Source organism: Acyrthosiphon pisum, chromosome A2 (genome assembly GCF_005508785.2).
Source record: "Acyrthosiphon pisum isolate AL4f chromosome A2, pea_aphid_22Mar2018_4r6ur, whole genome shotgun sequence".
Lineage (NCBI taxonomy): Eukaryota > Metazoa > Arthropoda > Insecta > Hemiptera > Aphididae > Acyrthosiphon > Acyrthosiphon pisum.
Window position 1 is genome coordinate 106,859,097 of NC_042495.1, and position 23,477 is coordinate 106,882,573.

The 23,477-nt window shown below is 33.2% G+C and overlaps 2 protein-coding genes across 2 annotated transcripts; one reads left to right on the forward strand and one right to left on the reverse strand.

Moving 5' to 3' along the window:
- Positions 1-825: 825 nt before the first annotated feature.
- LOC100161203 (equilibrative nucleoside transporter 4) lies at positions 826-10,583 on the reverse strand. Its single transcript, XM_001943584.5, has 9 exons — positions 9,834-10,583; positions 7,062-7,216; positions 6,791-6,922; positions 6,629-6,703; positions 5,898-6,118; positions 4,982-5,207; positions 3,901-4,088; positions 2,159-2,405; positions 826-1,387 (listed from the first exon to the last, which is right to left on the reverse strand). The coding sequence occupies exons 1-9, from the start codon at positions 9,977-9,979 to the stop codon at positions 1,071-1,073; spliced, it is 1,707 nt and encodes a 568-aa protein (XP_001943619.1). The 5' UTR covers positions 9,980-10,583; the 3' UTR covers positions 826-1,070.
- A 2,699-nt stretch (positions 10,584-13,282) lies between these two features.
- On the forward strand, positions 13,283-21,604 carry LOC100163251 (WW domain-binding protein 2). Its single transcript, XM_001943523.4, is given in 8 exon segments — positions 13,283-14,065; positions 17,839-18,013; positions 18,093-18,252; positions 18,315-18,464; positions 18,611-18,739; positions 19,825-19,910; positions 20,566-20,571; positions 20,573-21,604. Coding segments are annotated over 8 exon segments (807 nt in total). The 5' UTR covers positions 13,283-14,006; the 3' UTR covers positions 20,615-21,604.
- Positions 21,605-23,477: the final 1,873 nt, after the last annotated feature.

The following is a 23,477-nucleotide window of genomic DNA, read 5'->3' on the forward strand; positions in this document are numbered from 1 at the left end:
CTAGTAACATAATACATTTTACATAAGAATATTATAATTTTTAAACATGATTTGTTAATTGTTTCTTTGAATTTCTTATAACCAAAATTTTATAAATAGCATAACTTTTTATAGGTAATTTTAATTTTTCGTGTGTCATTGAAATTTGAATAACGTGCCGTAGGTTCGCCACCCCCTGATGGCCTGATATATACCTATCAATAAGGCGTGAGAGGTTATTCCTGTCAAATCATTTTCGTTGATATAAATATATAACACACAGTATCAAAGCAGTAGATTAATGGAAAAGAATTATAATTTAGGTAAAATATAATTTTCAAATTTTATAGAATTGCGGAAAATTGGAAAAACCGGCACGTACACCCTTAAGAGGACGGCACACCCGCATGTGTTGTCTCCGTCTTACAAATGTAGGACATAGCAAAAACTGCTTTGCGCGGGACAACTTTTATTTTTCTGCGTTTGTAGTAGTTGCTCCCAAAATTCCGAACATATAGGGTAGACAATTATCTATGCAACAACGTGCCTATATTTTAGATAACGCATAAATACAATAAAAGTTATTTGCTTTTAAACATTTCGTTTTTTTGTTTTTTCATTTGCTTATAAAAAATTATTGGATAGTGCTATTAAAAAAAAAAGCAAGCTGTTGTACAGATAAAGTTCTTCTTTACGTGTTGTGAAAATTTGGTAGTTCTACACGAAAAATATGGTGCGAGAAAAGTTGTCCCGCGCAAAACAGTTTTTGGTATGTCGTACATTTGTGAGACGGAGACAACACATGAGGGTGTGACGTCCTCTTAAGATAAATCTTAATCCGTCGTCTGAACAATAACATTGCCAATATTATATCACGGCATACTATAATACTATATATTATATTATAATGCAGCGGCTGTCAAGCGCCATTTCCTATCGGCTCTTCGACCGCCCAGGTGCGTCAAACGTAATTACAATACAATATGTTAATAATTTAAAAAAAAAAAAAAACGATAATAATATCGTAATTATATAGGTAGTTTTATGTACACGCGGCGTCCTGCAACAGGTGGGCTTACCACCTGTCACGGCTATCCCGGGAACCCGGTCGTCGCGGTCGTCGTATTGATGCCGGCCGACAGCAGCAGATTGCCCAAACGCGCGACCGTGGATTGCAGGGGCGGCGACCCTGTGCCGTTGCCCGAGTCCTCTATGCCTTGGATGATGCTGCTGTTGAAATGGTCCATGGTGTCCACCATAGCGGCCCCGGCTGCCAACATCTTGTGGTAATCGCTGCCGGACCAGCTGACCGAGAAGCCGATCTCGTAGTGTATGAACCGGTCCAGCACGTAAGCGAACACGCTACCCGCCGTCGTACCGGCTATGTACGATATCGTCATTATGTTACCTGCGTGACAACATACGAATAGTATATAATAGGTATATGGGTATGTACCGAACAGACCGAATAATATTACTTATATATAGTATTGTGGTTGCTTGTTAGTTCTTATATATCATATATAGGTATTATGTACTGATAAGTCATAGGTAGGTCGTATCTATAACTATTATTTGTGAGTATTTAGTAGGTGCTAGAGCCCATATGTGGCCGACGAAGGTATTCTATGTGGCCCGTTACAAAATATTATTAAAATAAAACCAAATACGATAATAATAGTAAGTAATAATAATACACTGAAAAATATATAAAAATGTTTTACACAATTTTTGTATGTGAAATTTGAGCTTGTGTTTCTTTTACTAGTATGGATAAAGCTGGTTGGAATTCAGTTGAATTATTCGTACGTTTATAATTGTTTACCAAATTGGACCGCCGAGGAAATTGGTTGGTCACTGGGCTAGACGCTATATAATATGCTTTTAATTTTTATAGTTATATAGAAGGTACATAGTGCGTAGGTTCGTACCTATACTAATGCCTCCCTTTGTGGTTACGCCCTATGTGCTTCAGTGGAGCGATTAATATATACTGAGCGCTCAACCCCACCCGGGCCACTAACATCAATCCGGGCTCTACCACTATAGAACTATCATATCCTTTGATTATATGAGCATTTGTCTGAATTCTGATTTTTAAGTACCTACCTATACCTATCTTCTATCAAATGTAAAAACAAACATGTATTTAAAAAACTCAATGATATTTTATATTTACCCGCAAGTTCGCGTCGTTCTTCGACGACCTTTGCCGGCGCGAAAATCATTGGAACGCTGCCGGTGATGCCATTGGTAACGCCGAGCACGACCGTTAGCAGAATAATCATGAATTCACTGATGATTTTCGTGTGGAATGGATGTTGAACTATTACGATAAGCAGAATGGCGGGAATCATGAATAGACGTTTTTCGGTGCTCTTCAGTATTTTGTCATCCCATCGTTCGCACAAATAAGCTCCCAACAACTAAATACATATTATATAATTAATAATTATATAGGACATGGGTATACAAATTTAAAATATCGGAATAATTTAGGCTACCTACATATCTAATTTAGGTACGCATCGTCATATACATGTATTTAATAACTAATAAGTAACAAGTAGGTACCGTAAAAACTAAAATGGGGTAACTCCGTACTTACGGGGTAAATTCGGAAAAAAAACAGTTTTTAATTTATATAAATTATATTGGATCTTCTGATAAGGGAATTGATAAATTGAGAACAATGTTACAAAATATTATATAGGTTGGTATTTTGAACGAAAAAACTACATTGGTCGACATTACCAATTTACATTGATATTATCAAGGTAAACAAATTAGCTAGGTATATTCAAAACACTATTTTTTAATTCAAAACTGATAATAGTCACAAAACATTGTGTGTTCATTTTATTAAAGCATGTTTTTTTCAATGAAATTGTGTACACTATAAATGGGTATCAAGTATCAACACAAGTTAATTTAAAAAAAATCTAAGCAGTAGCATTGAGAAGTTTAAAAAAGCGGTGTTTTGTGTGTAACTTCGGACACCATTGATTAAGTGCGTAATAATAAATACAAATTGTATTTAGTTCTTTTGCGATATAATAATAATTAGTATTTCTTTATTTTTTAATTCAAAATGTTTTCATTTCATCAATTAGATCAAAAAATCTATTTTTATTTAAATTTATATTAATTAGAATTTGTAAATTTCTATTATTAAAATGTGTTTAGCAAAATAATTTATTGTTCAACATTAATAATAAATAGTTAATAAATAGTTAAAAAAGTGAAATATAGCCCAAGCAGAGATAACAACTGCTATAATAATATCGTTTTTCTATGAATTTATATGGGTGTCCATGGGTGTTAACCCATTCTTCGGTTAACTCAGGACGATCTCGAACTTAATATAAAAGTTCAAATATAACGAATATAATTTTCAGAGCTAATAATTATTTTCTTACATGTATTGGCTGTATTGTAGATATTTTTACAGAATTTTTGATTCATTATTTGAAGAAATATTCGAAACGAATAACAAATTCTGTCCGGAGTTTTATGGTAATAACTATAGGTATAACTGTATAAGTATTACGCACTAATGCTATAAAACAGTCAATACAGATAGGTACCGTTCTGGAAATAAGGTTCTAATTCTTATAATTCATAACTTACAAAACTATAGAAATGTGTTTTTTTAAAACACTCAATTCTAGGCGGAAATCCAATACAATTTTAGGGTGGCTAACATAATGTGAACCACTGTTTTGCTCTCACACAATTAAAAAGCTGTTTATTTTTTTTTTTTTTTGGGGGGGACTATTTTAGGGGGCCTAATTTCCCGAATTCCCCCTCCCTATTTCCACCTATGCTCTTCTCAATAGTCAATACTACATCGCTTTGAGCTATAATTTTGTATGATGTTATTGACGTTGATGTACAAAATTATTGTGCGTTACCACTTACCTTTCCCATAAGGTCAAATAAGTTGAATACAGTCATCACGAGTACGGGCATCCACGTGCCAAATCTCGGGCTGACTAGATCGGAAAGTACTCCCGGGTATATGCTCAGCGTCACGAAGTAGCAAAGGAAAATCGCCAACATTTGTTTCCATATGATCTTCGATACTTCTTTCCTCAACTTATATCCACCTGTAGTTAATATCGTAATTATAATTTTGATAATAGGTATATACCTATAAAATAATATATTATGCAGTAAAAATAACTTTGTATTTAAAGTTTCTGTGTAGACATCGACATATTTGAAATTATTACATTACATTCCAGCCAAAGAAATTTCGTTGGTATATAAGATAGTATATTATGTATTACTTTAGTCTTTTTAAAATGAAAAATTTATATGACCCCAAAAACATTTTTTATTTTTTCACTATTTCAGAGTCAGTTACAAGTCCAGTGCCAATTTTAAACGATGCTGAGTGCAAACACAGTATTACAGTAGGTATAGAGATACCTGCTACGACTGCAAGCATGTTTGATAAATGATAAAAATGATTAAAATTTTGTTTAGTATTCTGTTCCTATTATGCAATGTGCATCGGTGTTGCTGTATAAAATGTAAATAGTACATTTACACAGTTGACTGTGTATAATCGTTTTCAAAACGATAGGCTGCAGTGTTTTAACATATTAGCCTAATTTCAAGTTTTGCAATACGAGGCTATAACAATTTGACCAGTGTTTGGTGCCACTGTATTGTCATCAATGTAATTTTAAATTGTATAATATGCACAATTAAATAACAAACAAATTAAAAATGAATCATACCATTACCCCGTTTACTATTCCTAAACGTACAAACACCTACCACTAATAAATATAGTCGCAAAAATCAAATGATCCGCCTAGTTAATGTTTACCATACTTTCCTTTTTTTAAACTGGATACCTAGTTCCGTTTCACTTCCACTGACTTGTTGTACACTTATACTATATGTATACATTTACCTACAAATTAGGTACTGTAATTACCTACAAATCTCGTATTTAATACAATTAATTACATTGTTGATCTTTACTTACTCTTAAATGAATCCCAAAATTCAGACAAGGTGGATTTTCGTAGCTTAAAAGAACTTCCTGTTTCCACATGTACCATGACGTCTTCGACTTTATACGTTGGCACGCTATTTGCGTTCGGATCATACATGGGATTTGCAAAGCTAAATGCATTTTCGTCTTTAAATATTTTTCCAGTGCTTAAACTAGTTTCAGCAAATGGTTCTGGTTGGGATTGTTCGGAATCGACCTACGTATATTATAAAACAATAAAATACTCAAATACAATTCTTAAAATATACTTAATACTTATATTATATTAAACAGTTACAAACAATTATCTATAAAAATGATTGTTTTTAAAAAGCCATTACGTATGAAGCACTGGAGATTGCAACAGGGTCCGCCCGCTTCACCCCCTTGAAGACTACAAATGTAAAATGAATCGCCCTGTATATAGTATCTCGGGTAAACACAAACGTTTAAAAACTAAAAGGGCTATACGCATATACCTACTTTTAGTCATATCTTCATAAGGTACCAACCCATCCAGGTATTTAAAAATCTCAGGTGGGGCTAAAGCCCAATCAGCCCTACCCGTGCGCACGCCTATGTATAGTATACGAAAGTCGAAAGTGCGTCAGTTTCTCAACATTTCACTATTTTGGCTATAGACATGGAAATAAATGTATTATTTATTTAAAAAGCTCAAATTATTAAAAAATATTTTCTCAGGCTTCCGGGCGTCCCTGTACGATATAGTGACTATATAAATGCAGTTTAAGAACCTAATAATATAATAAAATATAATTTTAATATTATAAAATGGGACCTAATAGATAACTATAATATTAGTCGTAATAATTTTATTTAAATAATAACAAATAACTAGCTGTATTTTGTTTTAGTTTGTCACAATAACATAATATTATTATCTCACATATTCTTCGGTTGGTTCCAATGAAATCTTTTTTTTCGAATCTTCACTCCGGGCGATGTAAAATTTGACAAAATCAGACGATTGCACTATTTGGAACAACGCGCATGACGTCATCACTACCAGATGACTTATCACGAAGAAATTGAACGTGCTTATTCGTAAGTCCTTTGTCAACATTTTCGTGAATATTCGGTTAATGGACACCCAAAGTCCGGCAGCACCTTGAAATAAATCATTAAAGTGTATTAAATATGTATAGTGGTTTGGTGTGGCACTGTGGCGCGGTCCGTACACTCAACTGCGAAAATGCTCTGAGTATACGTATCGGTCGGTGTTTGCTAGCTCCCCGATGGGGTGACCACCCAGGATTTTTAGCTACAAACCCTTGCCACGCGTCATACAAAACGTGTTTCTACCAACCGATCCAATCGTTCCTACCCCCCTACAAACACAAAAAAACAGCTAATAACAGTAAATAACCATAGTTGCCGAGCTTAAGCTCAATAGAAAAAAAATAAAAAAATAAAAAAAAAAAATAGGTATTATACCTATATATTCTCAAATAAACATTTGAACCACGGATCAAATAATCTAGTATATAGGTAGTATAATATAATAAATTATATTGACGCATGCAACGCTGTTAAATGTTTTTAATTATATTCTTCTAATAGTCTAATATTTTCTACGTTTATCTATTTTAACCGTAATTTATGGATACAGGTACGAACTTTCTCCAATCATGACGGCCTGCGTGTATTTTATAGGCAGTATACTGGTGTATCCATAAAAACTGGACTGCTGGACTGTCAAATGAAAATACGTATAGGTAGTAGGTAAATATATTTAGGTATACATTTGTTAAAATCGTTTTCTTTTGAAAATTGGTTTACTTGTCGCGCCCCATGCTATAAGTCCAATGGCTACCAAGTTGAGGTAATATGACGTATCCAGCGTGAACATGTCCTCCCACAAAATTTCCACAACACCCACGTAAAATAGCATCGAAATCGTCAGTCCATAACCTGTAAAAATATAACTACGTATTTTACATGTGAAGCTTACAATTTTACAATTAATCGTAGGAATTAGTTAGGAATGGTGCACGGAAATCGTCTCGATATTTCGTGTTCCATATTAATATATATTATATTGTGTGTATACCGATATTGATGCGACACGTGAACGACAGTGTTTCGACGAGCAGATTGTTGGTGAGTACGGCGACAAACGCCACCATGATATACACGATCGTCATGTCAAAAACTACCATCGAAACAGGATATTTGTTTTGGAAGTAATCCACAGCCATGACAAAACTACAAAATAAAAAAAAAGAAACTTTGACTTCGCAATTTGTATTTACTCTTTAGTCTTTTTACATTTGGAAGAAGTTTGTAAATTCAATTTACAAATCATTTTATGTCTGATACTCTGAAATATATTTTATTTTTACATTAGAAATGCTTGAAATTATTAGAATGCTGCAGCCCGCAATAAATAGGTACACGCATATGCATCACCGACTTAAAAACGTAGAACAGCAAATTTGCGTTTAGCGGCCGAACCAATTTTTGTAGTTAACTTTAATATTATAGTGAGTAATAACCTATTCTATAGGATTTTTATTTTCAAGCAAAATCAATGTTTATTTATTAGTTAAATTATTGAATGTACATATAACTAATTTATGTCTTCATCAGTCATCACTACGACCGTTAACATAATAAGTAGCTCAGTGCCTCAGTACCTAGCTGTCTCATACTCGTACAATATACAAGAAACCAAATACCAATAAATGATGCTCTTGTTTTAGTTTCACCAGACCTACCTATTATACTGCGCAGTGCATTGTGACCAGCTGTTATTATTTATTACCGAGGCTGTGCAAGTTAATGATAATTAGTTAAGTTAAGTTTATAGAAAACATTTTAAAAAGTTTAAAGTTAATAGTTATTCTAATTTTTTTTAACTCAATTAAGTTAAAATGTATATGGAAACTTACAATTAACTTATTAACTTAAGTTTAGTTATTTATTTATTTTAATATATACCATTATGACGAAAATATATGTTCTTGAGAATTGTAAATTTGTAGGTGCCTACCTTTAGGTATCATTAGTATTTATTTTTACAAACATGATGCAATATTAATTATTACATTATAGAGTCTGGAAAAAGTAAATTGAGACACGTATACTATACACGTTACATCAGGGCTTGCTTAAAGACGGTTCGAGCTATGCAGTGTCACAGGCGCACCCACGCATTGAAAGGCCCCACGACTTGTTGAAAAAATAAATTATGGGGCTCATAGTTCACGTATTCATCTAATGATTCGGATTCATCGATATAGGCTTGAAATTGGATCTCTGAGGCTCTAAAGTAAAACATGCAGAGGTGTATATATGAGGGGTAGAACCGAAAATGTTCAACCATTTCCCAAAATTAAATTCTATATACGTTACTAAACACAATTAATACATCCACTAAATAGGCCTCGTAATAACTAATGAATGTGCGCTACACAAATATGTACATTTTAAAATATTATAGGTATATATGGGTAGGTACCTAAGTATCGAACCCCTCACTTCTATTTATTGTTAAATTATCATATTTAAAGAAGGTATTTAGGCATATACTACCTATATAACATAAACATTTAAAAAATTAAAATGTAATTCCTATATCATCATAGTATTTTAAACTTCTATTATATTTGTATTTATTAAATATGTCCAGGAATCAGGAATTAGATACAAAATATAAACGCTGTTTAATAGTTGCATTATTTGTAAAGTGATAAATTATTATTCTATTAGTACCCATTTATGTCGATTTCTCTACGAACACTCAATAAACATAATGAATTTTGAAGTTAGGTACGTCAATCTTCTTGCATCTCTGAACGAGGCCAAGTTTATACCCGTCTAACTGGTCTAAGAGTTGAAAAACGTCTTTCAGCTGTAACTATATTCACAGGTCACCCATTTTTTTTTAAATTTAATTAATTATCTACATAATTAAATTATTAGATTAAACATTTCTTTCAAAAAATTTGGAATGATGTATGTGTGTGGTGTCAGCTTTGGAAGGGTTTGACCCCTTGCTCCCTGTCCTAGGTAAGTTCGTGTACGGGGTGCTAAATACAATATAAAAAGGTTTAGATGGTGGCCCTGCAGGTTCCCTTGCAGACTACAATATAATAAATGGTTATCACTATAAAGTCTAAAGTTCTTGTAACAGAGTTTTTTTTTGAACTATACGCGTTCCCTATATATGATTTTGTACCCTTTATGTTAAAAACTATCAGCCCCTGTTGGTTGCACTATATGTATACAGGGTGATCCGTTTAACGTAAAACACTATCGTTTAACCATCTACTTTTCGTATCATAAGTGTCTTACCTTAAATAGATCACCCTGTATAGCAGGGATGGGCAACTCAAAGTAACTAGCGGGCAACTTTTAAGTACTTTAAAATCTAGCGGTCCGCAGTGCATAGGAGAAAGCAAAAAAAAAAAGGTCCTTCAAATTTACTAACATTTATTTTTTACGCTTTTTAGCGGACATTTTTAAAATAATTACTACAAAACACGAAAATAATAGTATAATAAAATTATATGAAGTAATTTGAAAATGTAGCGCTGGCCAGATAAAAAAGGTACGCGGGCCGCCAGTTGCCCATCCCTGCTGTATAGCAAGGCGTTCTCAGGGGGGGGAGTGTCATATTTCCCCATTAGGTTTATTTTTGTCGTATAAAATATGTGTTAAAATAATGAAACTTTCATTATGAAAGTGTATTTACTATATACAAATTATATAGCGGGGTCTGAGAATTCATTCAGAAATTCATATTCCCACCCCCTCCCCCCTTTCAAAAAAGCTGAGCACGCCATTGGTGATGTACACCTGGTATATAAAATAGGTGTACCTGTTGTACGGGAACAGAAAACCGGCGCCCGCCAGCAACATAGCCATGTAAGTCTTGCCCATGTTGTCTACCGGAGGCGTAGCCAGTGGACAGACGTTGCCGCGTTTTCCCAGGGCCACGTAGCCCCTGCTCAGGTTCTCATCCATCACGACGCAGGTACTGTAGCAGCGACGATCAACCGCACCACAAAGATTTGCGCACGCCGAATAGCTTATGTACCTGTACCTATATTTCACGCATAAATATACGCACGTAGGCACGTACGCGATATCGCTCGTCTTTATAGCGTTTGCTGTCTATTTCGCACGGCTACGCATATATTATTATTTCATATCGATACACAATATCATACACCGTTGTATTGTTGTTATTACAATTAAAATGTTTTATCAACAAATCGAAACAGCGCGCGCATTATTGTTGTTGTTGTTTTTGTTGTTGTCGTTGCAGCAAGTGATGTTCGGCGCGCCACCGTTACACCCACAATATATATACGCACACCATTCAGACTTGCGATAATCTGACCATATTGCATGCACACACACGCGCGTGAAACTCGAAAGCAAACCCGTGCGGGTGTAATACGACTCCAGTCCGAGTCTGCGCGTCGGCGCCGGCGTCATATGCGCCCGTGCGATTCGCGTCCGCCTCCCGCAGGAGTCGCGCGTGGCGGGGGCGGGGTGGAGTTAAAAAGGAGAGACGCGATCGATGAATGGCTCGCGGTCGTCGACGAAAACCGTTTGCGGGCCGCCAAGTCAGATATATGTACATATAATTACGTATACATATATACTGTACCGATACAGCTTTATATACATCACAACTATGTATATATATGTATATGCGACTCCCGCGTGCAACCTGCAAATGGATAGCAAGGTCAGGATCGTGTGTATAGCCGTGTAAACGATAATGACGATGCTGCAGCGTATATAGTGACTGTTGGCAGGACACTCTCGCGATGTTTAATGATTAATCGTTGATCGCTCGTCATGATGCGATGAGGTCCCTCTATACGTTATATCATATTTATTTTGTTTTGATATCAGTTTTTTAAAGGAATTTATGTATTTTAAATAAATTACATCAACCGACTTATTAATATCAGCTATCCTATATATATGCGTATAGATAGCAACTGTAAATAATTGTAATTCGCCAAACACCAATACCTAATGGCTAATTCGTATTATACTCTAATCGATAGGCGAAAGCTGATACTCGATACCTAAAATACAATACGCCAAACACGGACCGGCACCGCTAATCAAATCTATATTTATTTTATCAACAAATATTTAGGTACTTAATTAATTTGTTTTAGGGTTTAGGCTACGGTTTTTTTTACAATGTCGAAGGCTCTGAGCCTTACCAAAAACCTAACCCATGTGGCCATGTTCCATACACCCTACATCATCACTAGAACTGTCGATCGACTGTGTATTGTATGTTTTTGAATTGGATGCTAATTATTGCATAACTAGATACATATAATTGATGTTTTAAGCATAATATTAAATATTAATATGCTAACAAATATATTATAATTTGTCAGTGACGGCTTTAGGAGTGTATTTGGGGGGAGGGGGTGCTTCACTGTGTTTGGGAGCTGCAGCACCCACCGTTCCGCATAGGTATTGAATTTTTTTTTATAAATTACTTAGATATAAGTTATTACGTAGAACTAACTGTATTAATTGTTAACTACCAAAAATTGGTTTAAATTTGTTTTTATCCTGAAACTATTCATAACGAGTAGATACCTACCCCTAAGGAGCTTTATTATCATCATAGCGCCCACCATATAAAAAATCCTAGATCTGTCACTGTTATTGGTTATTTTGAATATTTAAAATGTTTATTTGTATTACTAATACTTATTTTTGTTACTTTCGGAGGCTAACCTATATGTATGCTATACATCCTTGAAAGTTGTAAGAGGCAGTCTTGTTAAGAATACTTTTCAAATGTATTCAAAATACGTATTTAAATACTTGGTGTCAATTGTATTTGAAATACATATTCAAATACTTCCTTTTAAAAGTATTTAAATATAAATACAAATACTTTTTAAAAGTATTCAAAATACTTCAACAAATACTTTTTTTTTAGTTATTTATAAATTTTATATTGAAATATTTAGTTTTGTTTAGTTGTTACTTACCTAATTATGGAATGTTAAAATTCAGCAATTTATATACCTATTAATATATATAATAAATAATTATAATAATAAAGCACACAAATATTATAATATAATAGTAGACAGATTGTATATTTTAATAGATATAAATTGCATTATATGTGAATTGTATTTAAAAAAAAATGTTTTATCTAATGTGTTATCGTCCATCTTTCCTCGAAGTTTTATTAGTATGGCATTAATAATACTAAATACCCGTTCAATAGGAGCACTGCTAGGCAATGGAGTATTATGACGACAAATTATGAAATTGGAATTGGAGTAGAACATAAGAATGTAAAAAAGTATTTAGTATTCTAGAATATAAAGACAAATAAAAAGTATTTTTTAAGTATTTAAAATACATTGGTCAAAAAGTATTTAAAAAGTATTTGAAATACAAAAAAAGTATTTAAATACAAGTATTCGAATACTTAACAAGACTGGTAAGAGGTGAGTATATTTTATCTATTTAATCATATATATATGAATAACCTTTCATAATCGTATTACACACGGCACCCTTAAGAATCACTTAAATTTTGATTTTGTTTGCGTTACAAGTGGCTAAGTCAAAGTACTTACACTTAGTCATTAACATTCACATAGACCACAGTGGTACATTTTGAAAATGGCTTTGCTGTTTAAAGTTTAAAGTAACTAGATTTTTGTCCGTAGACCAAAGTAAATTATACTAAATGGCAATACAGTAATACACTAATACACCATATACTAATGCTAACATATTATTTATATTATTTATCAGACATGTCTGCAAGGATCCGAAGCACAGTTCTGGAAGGGTGCCCAACAACACAAATTTAAATAACAATACAGGTACTATTGATTATAAATACGGTATTTATAGTATTTATAATCAATGGTAGTACCCGGCTTAGCCAGGGGGGGCTAAGTGGGCTATAGTTCCCCCCCTCCCAATACAAAATTCCTGGCTACGCCACTGAGCGTAGTAGCCACTCATGATATTATGTCTTTCGGTCTTTGTCCCTGTTATTTATTTTAACTCAGACACTCAGTATAATATAAACTAACGAGTAACTTCTATACATTATGTAATATTATGAAATTGACGATTATTTCTTTTAGGTAGGCGGGAACGCAGTTTGAAAATATACAACTACGTCGTAATAATATGTTCTGTGGTCGTGTCGATCGGGATTTCCAGCTTGGCGACACTGTGGCGCAGCGGCGGCGACCTTGAATATTCGCCAAGAACGCCTAATCTCTGCTCTCTAATCACGACAGCAGCTGTTTATCGCGGACGGGAGTGCAGTCGTAAGTTGTGGTTGTATTTGTGCCGCGCGTCGATCGCAGCAGCTGAGCTGTAGTCGTTGTCGCTTGTCGAACAAGCAGCGGCGCATCCGGAATAAATTCGCATAATCGCATCACCGACGGACCGCCCGCCCGCAACGCGACAGTTTCGTTTTCGCCACTCGAGTGATAATAACAATACAAAATCGTTGTACGTCGTCGCTGTCGTCGAACGTTCCAAACATACGCGATCCTCGCGTTGCCGATCGCAATAATACTGACGCCGTCATCAGCTTTCGGGCGCGGCGAGCTCGTACATTTTTTTTGGGAAAAAACGAAATCCGCAATCGCAAGAAATTGAACACACGGGCTCTCTCGCACGTACACGGTCGCGCGCGCACGCTCAGGCACACGCGAGCCGCCGATAATAATATCATACTACGTCGCGATTTATAATAATAAATCTATAGTGCGTGTGTGTTTTTTTTCGTTGTTGTTGTTATTGGTTATTGCTCGTTCCGAAGTTTCCCGTCAGTGTGATACCCGGTCGTGTCGGTGTCGTTTCTCGTTCGCCGTCGCCCGGATTCCCCTGCCCCGTGTGACGCAATTCGCCGAGCGAAGATTCGCGAACGTCCGTCTTGTTGGATTTGATTTTTCCGCATTCCCCGATCGGATTTCCGGCTGCCGAACACCGCCGACAGACGATCGACGACACGATCATGTCGCTGAACACAGCTCATGTGCAAGGTGGCGGTTGCCTGATACACGCAGGCGAATGGTGAGTCATAGAAATTATGATTATGTATGCCCCGTGACGTCCGCTGTACCATCTCGGTCGGGTTACCATTATTATTGCGGACAGTACTGCCTATGCACTCGGTGCGGAATTCGTTGCAGCCGCGACCGATTGCATTTCGGGCCGCGTCCCGCTGTCCCCTCTTTCTTTTTCCGTCTTCCGGACGAACCCGTTATAGATATGCCCCCCCCCCACCCCGCGAGGGGCTCGTTCTCGAACGGAATTCGTTTGCGATTGCGGAATGGCATTCGAAGTTTCGAACTTCTGCGCGTCATAGGCTTTGGGGTTACGGCACCTGCTTGTCGTCAGTGGTACGCAATTAGAACACGCTCACACCTTTGGTTTGGACTACGTCCAAGATGCCCGAGCAGCGGTTATCATGCCAATTTTTAAGACAGGACCACCAACGCTGTCTAATATATTATAATATTAGGCTTTATTTATATTTTTCTCACCGTGCACCTACTTTCTGTACTTACGTTTTACTTCCTTGTACCCTAGGTAGCTACCAGAAAAAAAAATTACCATAATATTTTAATGTAATGTAAAAAAACTAATAGGTAATGCATTACCTACTTACTTGTTCAATATTTTTTCGGTTATATATTGGATGGGAACCAGAACTGATCTCTGTAACACTTCAGATGCATAATATATTTCACCACTGTTAGCAATGTTCTGGAATATTCTATGAGTAGTGATCATTATTTCATTCTACTTTTCAATGCAATTTGATGTCATTAAAAATATAATTAAGTTCTATTAGGAACTTACTATCGGCATTTAGTCTTTTAGATTCTGAGCGATGAATGTGTTGATTTTACAATGATGTGTGAGTGTGTTTTTTTTGTGTCCGTTGTCACATTTTTTCTTTTTGATTTTCTCATTTTACTTCCATTACCAACCTATTGAAGCAGATGATGATATTTTTATAATTTTTGTAATTATGTTTACAATTTATAATAATAGGTAGGTACCTACAGTTAAAAATGTATTAATCTGTTATGAACAGTATGCATTTGCTATGTATACGATAAAATACTGTTGATAGGTACCTATTTAGAGGCATTTTTACCATAGTCGTATTTAGGTACGACAATGCCCCTTGCAATGCCCCTGGCAAATCATTGTAATTGCACCCCTAACCCCACCAGCATAACAAAAAAAATAAGACAGTTTTATTTAATTACAATTCCAAATTAGCCAATAGATCACATAAATTGATGGTTAAAACATTCTTTTTTCGTCTTTCCTTTTAAACCGTTAACCTGGATGGTTTTTAAAATCAATTTTTTAGTCTACCTACTTATGGAAAATTTGAAATTTTTACTTACTCAAATAAAAATTAAAAATGTTTAACTTTGACTTTATTTTTTACTCAAAATCATGTTTTTGATTCAGTAGGTAAATACCTAATGAGAGCTATACCATAAGTGGTATCCGAGGTGCATAGGCGCAAATAGCGTTTGGGATTTGGTGGGGGGGGGGGCTAAAGCCTTACTTTGATAATATCAGAGATAATATTAAATAAGCTTAAAACAAAATGTAGGAAATGTTTGGGGGGCTATGGATATTTTTGGGAGGGCTTAGCCTCTACAGCCCCCCCCCCCCCTATTTGCACCTATGCCGAGGTGGTACTTAGGTAATTAGTAGATCTTTAAGAATCCTAGAAAATTCAAAAACTGGCGTAAAAAATTGTTTCTATCTCGGCTACTATACTCTGTTCAATGAAAGAATACACGGGTCGCCCGTCGAAAATCGGTTTGGTCTGTGCATGTCCACGTCCGCCACCTGCCGATGACCATAATCGTCAGCGGTCATAGAGAATCACTTGTGCATGTGCCGCCCCCATAATATAGTGTTGGGGTTATTGGAGGGGGAAACGGAGCCTCGACGAGCCTTTGGTCGTCAGTCTACATGCGCAAAACCTGTGCATTCTCTCGTTGAACAGAGTCTGGTCTTCCTTGTGGTTTACCCTCTAGTAAGTACTAAGTAGTATACTTTTACAATTATTGCTTTTTTTTAATGTACCAATATTTCTATGAACCTAAATGTTTCCCTGTATTTTTAGAGCATTAGGTATTAGAATAAAACTCATAATGAAATTATATAGGTAGATGCTAATGAACAAGGAATGTCATGTTTGTACAATTTTTATTTAGTACTTAACATGTTCAACGCCGATTGTGATTTCAGAAGCGACGAAAAAAACTAAAACCACCCATACCTTTAAATTTAGAGTTCATTGTCAATGGCCTATCTAAGTTTCAGAGTTTATTAAAAAAAATTCTGATTTAATTGTAGCATATATAAACATATACATTTTTGACGCGTCTCTGGCCTGTTGGAATAAACTCTGTTGGTGCGTATACGCGTCAGTGGCGTTGAAAGTGTTAAGTAGCTATAATATTATAAAAACAAAAATGTATTTTTATATTAAGTATAGGTAGGAGTATGGAATTTATAATATTTACCTCAATACCTACCTATTTTCCTTATTTGTAAAAATTTACTAGTTAAAAACAATATTTATACTTTATAAAATATTTTTTATAGTTGTGACCTTGGTTGTGACAGGTATGCATATGATAAATTCAATTTGTGATTGCTAAATTAATATTTCGTTCAGTATCATTACTTTTGTATTTTATACTTAACAAAATTAATAATTTGAGTAACACATTGTCCTGCCTTGATTACGGTCCCTGAAATATCTTTAAATAATGTTTTAGGTTAGTACCTCCCTGTTTCAAATTTCAATGTAGTTACCTAAATATAAAAATAATAAAATTGTGACTTGTGTAATTATACATTTATGTAATTTACGATGTAATTCATAATATCCCTAATAAATCACTGAACCATACAAATTATAAATCATAGGTAATTAAGAGGACGTCGGACCCGCGTGTGTTATCTCAGTCTTACACACGTACGTTATAGCAAATTTTCGTTTGCTAGTTTCAATAGGGTACTGTCATTTCTGATTTTAGAGTTAATTGACCTATTATCAAACTTTTAGGTAACAACATAATCTGTGCCCTCTCGTAGGTTTTTTATGATATTTTAATTTTTAAGTGAGTTATGAGCATTTTCAAACATAAATATTTTACATGCTGATAACTCACTTAAAAATTAAAATATCGTAAAAAACCAACGAGAGGGCATAGATTTTTTTTTCATTCACTCTAAAATCAAAAATGACAGCACCCTATTGAAACTAGCAAACGAAAATTTGCTATGTCGTACGTTTGTAAGACGGAGACAACACATGCGGGTACAACGTCCTTTTAATCAATAAATATCTGAGTATTAACTATATATAGTATAATAATTAGGTACATTATAATAATATTATAATCATGAATAATATTATTATAATGTTATAATAGTATTTTTAGTCGAACATTTGCTGTCTGGGTAGGGTATACTCGAGGGTATACTTGAGATGCGAGTCCTGATGTGACCACTATCATCCACCTATTAAACTAAAACATACTGCTAAGATTTTTTTAAATAAGCTGATTTCATATTATATTCATCCCATAGGTAATTATATTCTTTATGTGGACGTCTTCTGGCTCCAGAATTGTTATTAAGGATGTATAATAATAGTCATATTTTGTGATTCATATAATGAATAAAGTTAAACATATTTTTGGTAAAACGCAAGGAAAAAAAAAATACTTAACAATTTTCAACAAATAATCAGAAATGTACTTATACATAATATAATCTTTTTTTCTTTTTTTTAGCATTATTTTGTTTACTGATGCTGTTACCATTGACTTTCATGGCCAAGATGGCAGAGCATTTCATGGATCTAAAGTGGGAAAACTTTTTTTAACTACTCATCGTTTGATTTTCATCAACAAATCTGACAAAGACGAGCTTTTATCATTTAGTATGCCATTTGTTACTCTTAAAGATGTAAGTATCTCTAAAACTAAAATATATAGGTAATTAATGTTTTCACATGTTCTAATTTTGAGATTGTTGTAAAAATCAGGTTGAATTGGAGCAGCCAGTTTTTGGTTCAAACTATATAAAAGGTAAAGTACGTGCTCAGCCTAATGGAAATTGGGTAGGTGAAGCGAAATTCAAATTGATATTTAAGAAGGGAGGTGCTATTGATTTCGGAAGAGCCATGTTAAGAGCAGCATCAATGGGTATGTTTTTTTACATATAATGTAATTGTATACAGATATATATTCAATACAAATCAATTTAGCTAATAGTAATTATCCTGAAATGGATAATCCGCCGGCCTACGCTCCACCTGAAGGTCCATACTATATGGCTGATGTTCCGTATGGTGTACCTCCTCCTGGTTACTATGGATGGATGCCTTCAACTGCAGCTTTCCCAGATGCACCACCTCGTAAATATATATTTTGTTTTAATGACAACAGATTTTTAGTAAAATTTGTATAAAACACGAACCTATTTGTATTTTTGACACATTTTATTAATAATTTAAAAAAAATGGCAGAAAATAGTTGAAATATTATTATTATTATTTTTCAGCTCAATCTGTCTATAGAACCGATATGCCTCCACCATATCCAGGTATTATTGGTTTCACTGGCAATCCAGGTTATGCAAGCGCTCCACCCGCACAAACAGCTCCACCTCCACAACTTTTTAATGGACAAGGTATTAATAGTTTTGGATTTAAATTATCACATTGTCTTGTATATTAGTCAGTAAAATAATATTTTTACCACCATTAATACTTTTTGATGAAAATTGAAATCTGTACTTATAATACTTATAATATTATTTGTACCTTTAATGTAACTAATTAAGAGGATGTTACACCCGCATGTGCCGTCTCTGTTTTACAAAAACGTAATTTGGCAAATTGTACATTTTGAATAATAAAAATATTTAACTCTGTTATGATTAATACTGGAGCGAATTGACCTGTTATAAAATTTAGAAGTGAGAATATTATCTTGTGAACCTTATAGGTTTTTTTTTTTATATTTTAATTTTAAAGCAAGTTATGAGTATTTTAAGATTGTAATTAGTTTGCGCATTTTAATATACTTATAACTTACTTTAAAATTAAAATATAAAAAAAACCTATGACATACACTAGATAATATTTTCACTTCTAAATTTAATAACAAGTCAATTCTCTCCAATATTAATCATAACAGAGTTAAATAGAGTATTCAGAATGTACAGTTTGCCATGTTCTGTGTTTGTAAGACAGAGTCAATGCATGCAGATTTTGCATCCTCTTAATATTATTATTAATTTCAATGGCACTGAGTAAAATTTAATGTGATTCTATTCATGACTAGTGAAATTGCGTTGAACAATTTTTTTTTTTTAGTTTGTTTATTTTACCAGTAGTATTTAATTTTTTCATAGATAATACCCTCGATAATACCAATATAAATGAACAAGTTAGTGAAGAAAGAGTTAAAAATAATCAATAATGTGATTTGAATTAAAAGGAACATATAATTTATAAATACCTATATAATAATATAAAAGTAATGATATTAATTAATTTTTTTTTGAGTACAGTGCTACTAAAATATATTGTGTTACTCCAGAATGTTATACCATTGTAGTTACTTTAAATAGTGTGTATGTTATAATATAAAATATAAAATTTCAAAAATTCTGGTCATCAGACAAAATATTTTATAAAACAGTACTATAATATTAATCTTTAAAAAAAAAAATTTATAAATCTTAAAGTAACAGATACATAATATTTACAGATGCAAAAGCAGCAGAAGCAGCACAAAGTGCATACTTTGATCCCAACAGACCACAGATGGCTTATGTTCCACCACCATCATACTATGTAAGTTTATATGTTATAATTATTTAAAAAAACATGTTATATCAAAATTATTATAAACTTAATAAAAATATATATATATATTATACTCTATATGGTATTAGAAATTAACTTGTCTATCAAGAATCTAGTACAGAGAGATTATCAACCTAAATGGTCTTTTGAGATACTTTTATAGTTATATATACCTGTTTATAATACAACTATTGTTTTCGATATCCAAATGTTTCTAGCACCTGGGGTGAGACACTAAATTGTCAATAAAATACAATTTTTTTGACCTTCAAATCAGCTCTTATAAATAATTTATATTCTACCTTCAGTTATAGTACTTTTATTTATTATTTTTTGATTTCAATAATAAGTAGCTAAAATTTAACATTATTAATAACAAATAATGCATAATATTTTTGTTATGTGTAGTAAAGTATTGTAAATGGTTGATCTGAATTTAAACTCACTGAATTTAAATGAAAAAAATAAAGTCAAATGATGAATTTAATATATTTGGTGTGATAAAATGTTTAATACTAATATCATGATAAGCCTCCAATATAAAGGAAACAGATCAGTTTATTCAGTGTCACTTAATATGTTCTGATTTTTGTTTGACGACTGTCTAAAATAAATTATGTTTTTTTTTTTATTATGTTTTCAGGAACCTTCCTCCACCTTACAAAGAAGCCGAAAATAAGAAGAACGATTAAAATTACAAAAAAAAAATGTCTACATTCCATTGATTGTTTTTTATAATTTTATTGTTTTTTTTTAAGTGGTATTGAAATATGCAAGGATCTTTAAAAATGTGATTATATTGCATCATTTCAACAGTTTATTTATCTTAGTCAATATGGGGATAATTACCATCACATTTAATCATACATTAGAAATCGCTCATTAACTGTTTTTTTTTTTTTTATAATGGTTTTTATAAGATGATGCTAGAGAACAAGAGTAGTAATATATAATAATATATCAAAGAAAGGATTGAAAATTATGCTTTAAAATCTCATGTGTTTCTGAGTTAGACATTCATTTAGTACTTATTTAAAACATACTTTTAGTCAATGCAATGTCTTTATTTGTGTATTCCAAGTATGTCATCTCCGCGTTAACACATTATTATTAATATTTTCATATTATACTACGTCCACTATGTGTACTATTATAATCACTATTAAGAAAATATCATACTAATTATTATTGTCCTTGTAAATATTTTTCATTAAATGTGTTTTTTCAAATTTTGTTGAATAATTAGATTTCAACGAGTTCTTACAATATTTTTCCACTGTTGTGCAAGAGATTTATTGTATTTTATTCATGGGCGATTTCTATTATATCCACATGGTTATTTTATTCAAATATTATACTATTTTTATACGCTTATTTTGTTTCATTTCATTTAGTTATATATAAAAAAACAAAAACATTATATTCTTCATAATAAAAATTAACTGAAATATTTTAGTTTTATTTGACATTGTAAATTATTTTCTTTTATTATTTTGGTGTACAAGGTAATGTATCAACTGTTATTACAATAATAATAATGCTTCACCTCTTGGCTACGGTTAGATTACACGTAAAATACCTTATGAGGCAATAAATGAAGAAATTAATTTAATTAGTATCATAATATTATTATATTTTGAAAAGTTATATTTTATTATAATATATTAAAGCAAATGTACTAATTGCGTTAACTTATAAACATTTTCCTTCATCTTTCGAGTTTTATGCGTGTAATAAATGATGTTATCATAATAATTGTAAATACCACTGTATCGGTGGTAGGTACCAATTTAAAGTAATTAATGGTGTATATTAGTTAACATATAAACTGGACTGACATAAACACAAGTACTCAGTATGTAGTATGTTATTAATAAATTAATTTCATACTTGGCTTATTAGGTAATAAGTTGTTATTTAACCTTACACATATTAGATAGGTAAAAGTTGAAAACTATATGCCAGTGGGGAGTGGGGAATATTTTATTGTGTAACAATGATTGAAGAAAACAATAAGTATTTAAATTTGTAATTGACTATTCGGTAGGTACCTACTATGGAGTAACAAAATGTTTTCGGAAAAACATAGTTTATCAGTAAATTAGTATTCATATTATATTATACTGGTTGGGTGGCACTGCTGACTGCCAAGCGCCTGCCTTTAAATGCTAACCACCTGTCAATAACCATTAATTATCAAATTTACTCATTACTCATATTCATTGTTCTGTAATACTGTATAGATTGTCAATAATTTTAATAAAATAAAAATATCACCCAAACCATGAATTAAATGTTTTAAATCTGTTACGCTGGTTAATAAATTTAACGCATTTCTTTTAGTGGACTGTAAAGTTTCTTTATTTTTACACTATATTGTGCTCGACACAGTGCTCACGTCCGACTAACAGCAGTGCAAGAGGGAGACACCTATCTAGCGACAATTAACATTATTAATAATAATAATAAGAAGAAGAAGAATACACTGATAACGACCAGTCATTAAAGTGCATAGGTACATATAAATAATATATAATAAGCATACGCAACAAGCCGCCCGCCTTGAAATAATAATTCAAATTATATAAACAACATATTATAAACAAATTTTAATTACACCTAATAGGTATATTACACAAACCAAATAAACAAAAAATATTATTTTCATTACCCACAAATGGTAATGGACATAATTGCCTGACTGCTCTACGAAAAGTTCCATTCGCCGTTTTAACGTCAGCCACGCGTATGACACCGTCTTGCCCGGGTATGACATTGATAATCCGACCTAAACGCCATTTCATTGGTGGAAGGTTTTCCTCGCGCATGAGTACAATGGAATCTTCCTTCAGTTTAACACCCTTTTCGCTTGCCCACTTTGCCCGTTCCTGAAGTTGGGATAGATACTCTTTGCTCCACCGTCTCTCCAAAAAATATCCGAATAATAATAATAGATAATTTGTTGGTACGTTCGTGTCATCAATTTCTGGTATGGCGGATAGAGAGTCACCGATGAGAAAATGCCCGGGAGTTAAACGGGACATATCACTAGGATCGGAGTACATAAGTGTTAAAGGACGACTATTTAGACCCGCCTCTGCTCGGGTTATAATAGTTAGCAACTCTTAGTAAAGCACGAATCACCCAAGACTTTAGATAATAAAGATTTCATGGATTTTACACCTGCTTCCCATAGACCCCCGAAGTGAGGTGAACAGGCGGGTATGAATTTCCAATCAATGCATAAATCTGATAACGTATCCATAGTCCTTTTTTCATTTTCGTCACTATAAAATAATTGGTACCATTCCTTTAGTTTCCGGTTGGCCCCGATGAAATTCGTTGCGTTATCCGAGTATATTGCAATGCTTTTTCCCCGACGGTCAAAAAATCTATTTAAGAGGACGTTATACCCGCATGTGTTGTCTCCGTCTTACAAGTGCGTAACATAGCAAATTCTACGCTCAGCAGAACACATGTAGCTCCGTTGGTTTAAAAATTAGAGTGAATTGGCCTCTTATAAAATGTAATGGTAAGATTATTATCTAGACAACC

Excerpts from the sequence above, each read along its gene's own strand:
- LOC100161203 (XM_001943584.5), bottom strand. The coding sequence starts at position 9,979 with ATGGATGAGAACCTGAGCAGGGGCTACGTGGCCCTGGGAAAACGCGGC. Across the intron at positions 6,704-6,790 it reads TATAGCATGGGGCGCGACAA|TCCAGCAGTCCAGTTTTTAT; the intron begins GTAAACCAATTT and ends TTCATTTGACAG. Across the intron at positions 4,089-4,981 it reads ATTTTGGGATTCATTTAAGA|GTGGATATAAGTTGAGGAAA; the intron begins GTAAGTAAAGAT and ends TATTAACTACAG.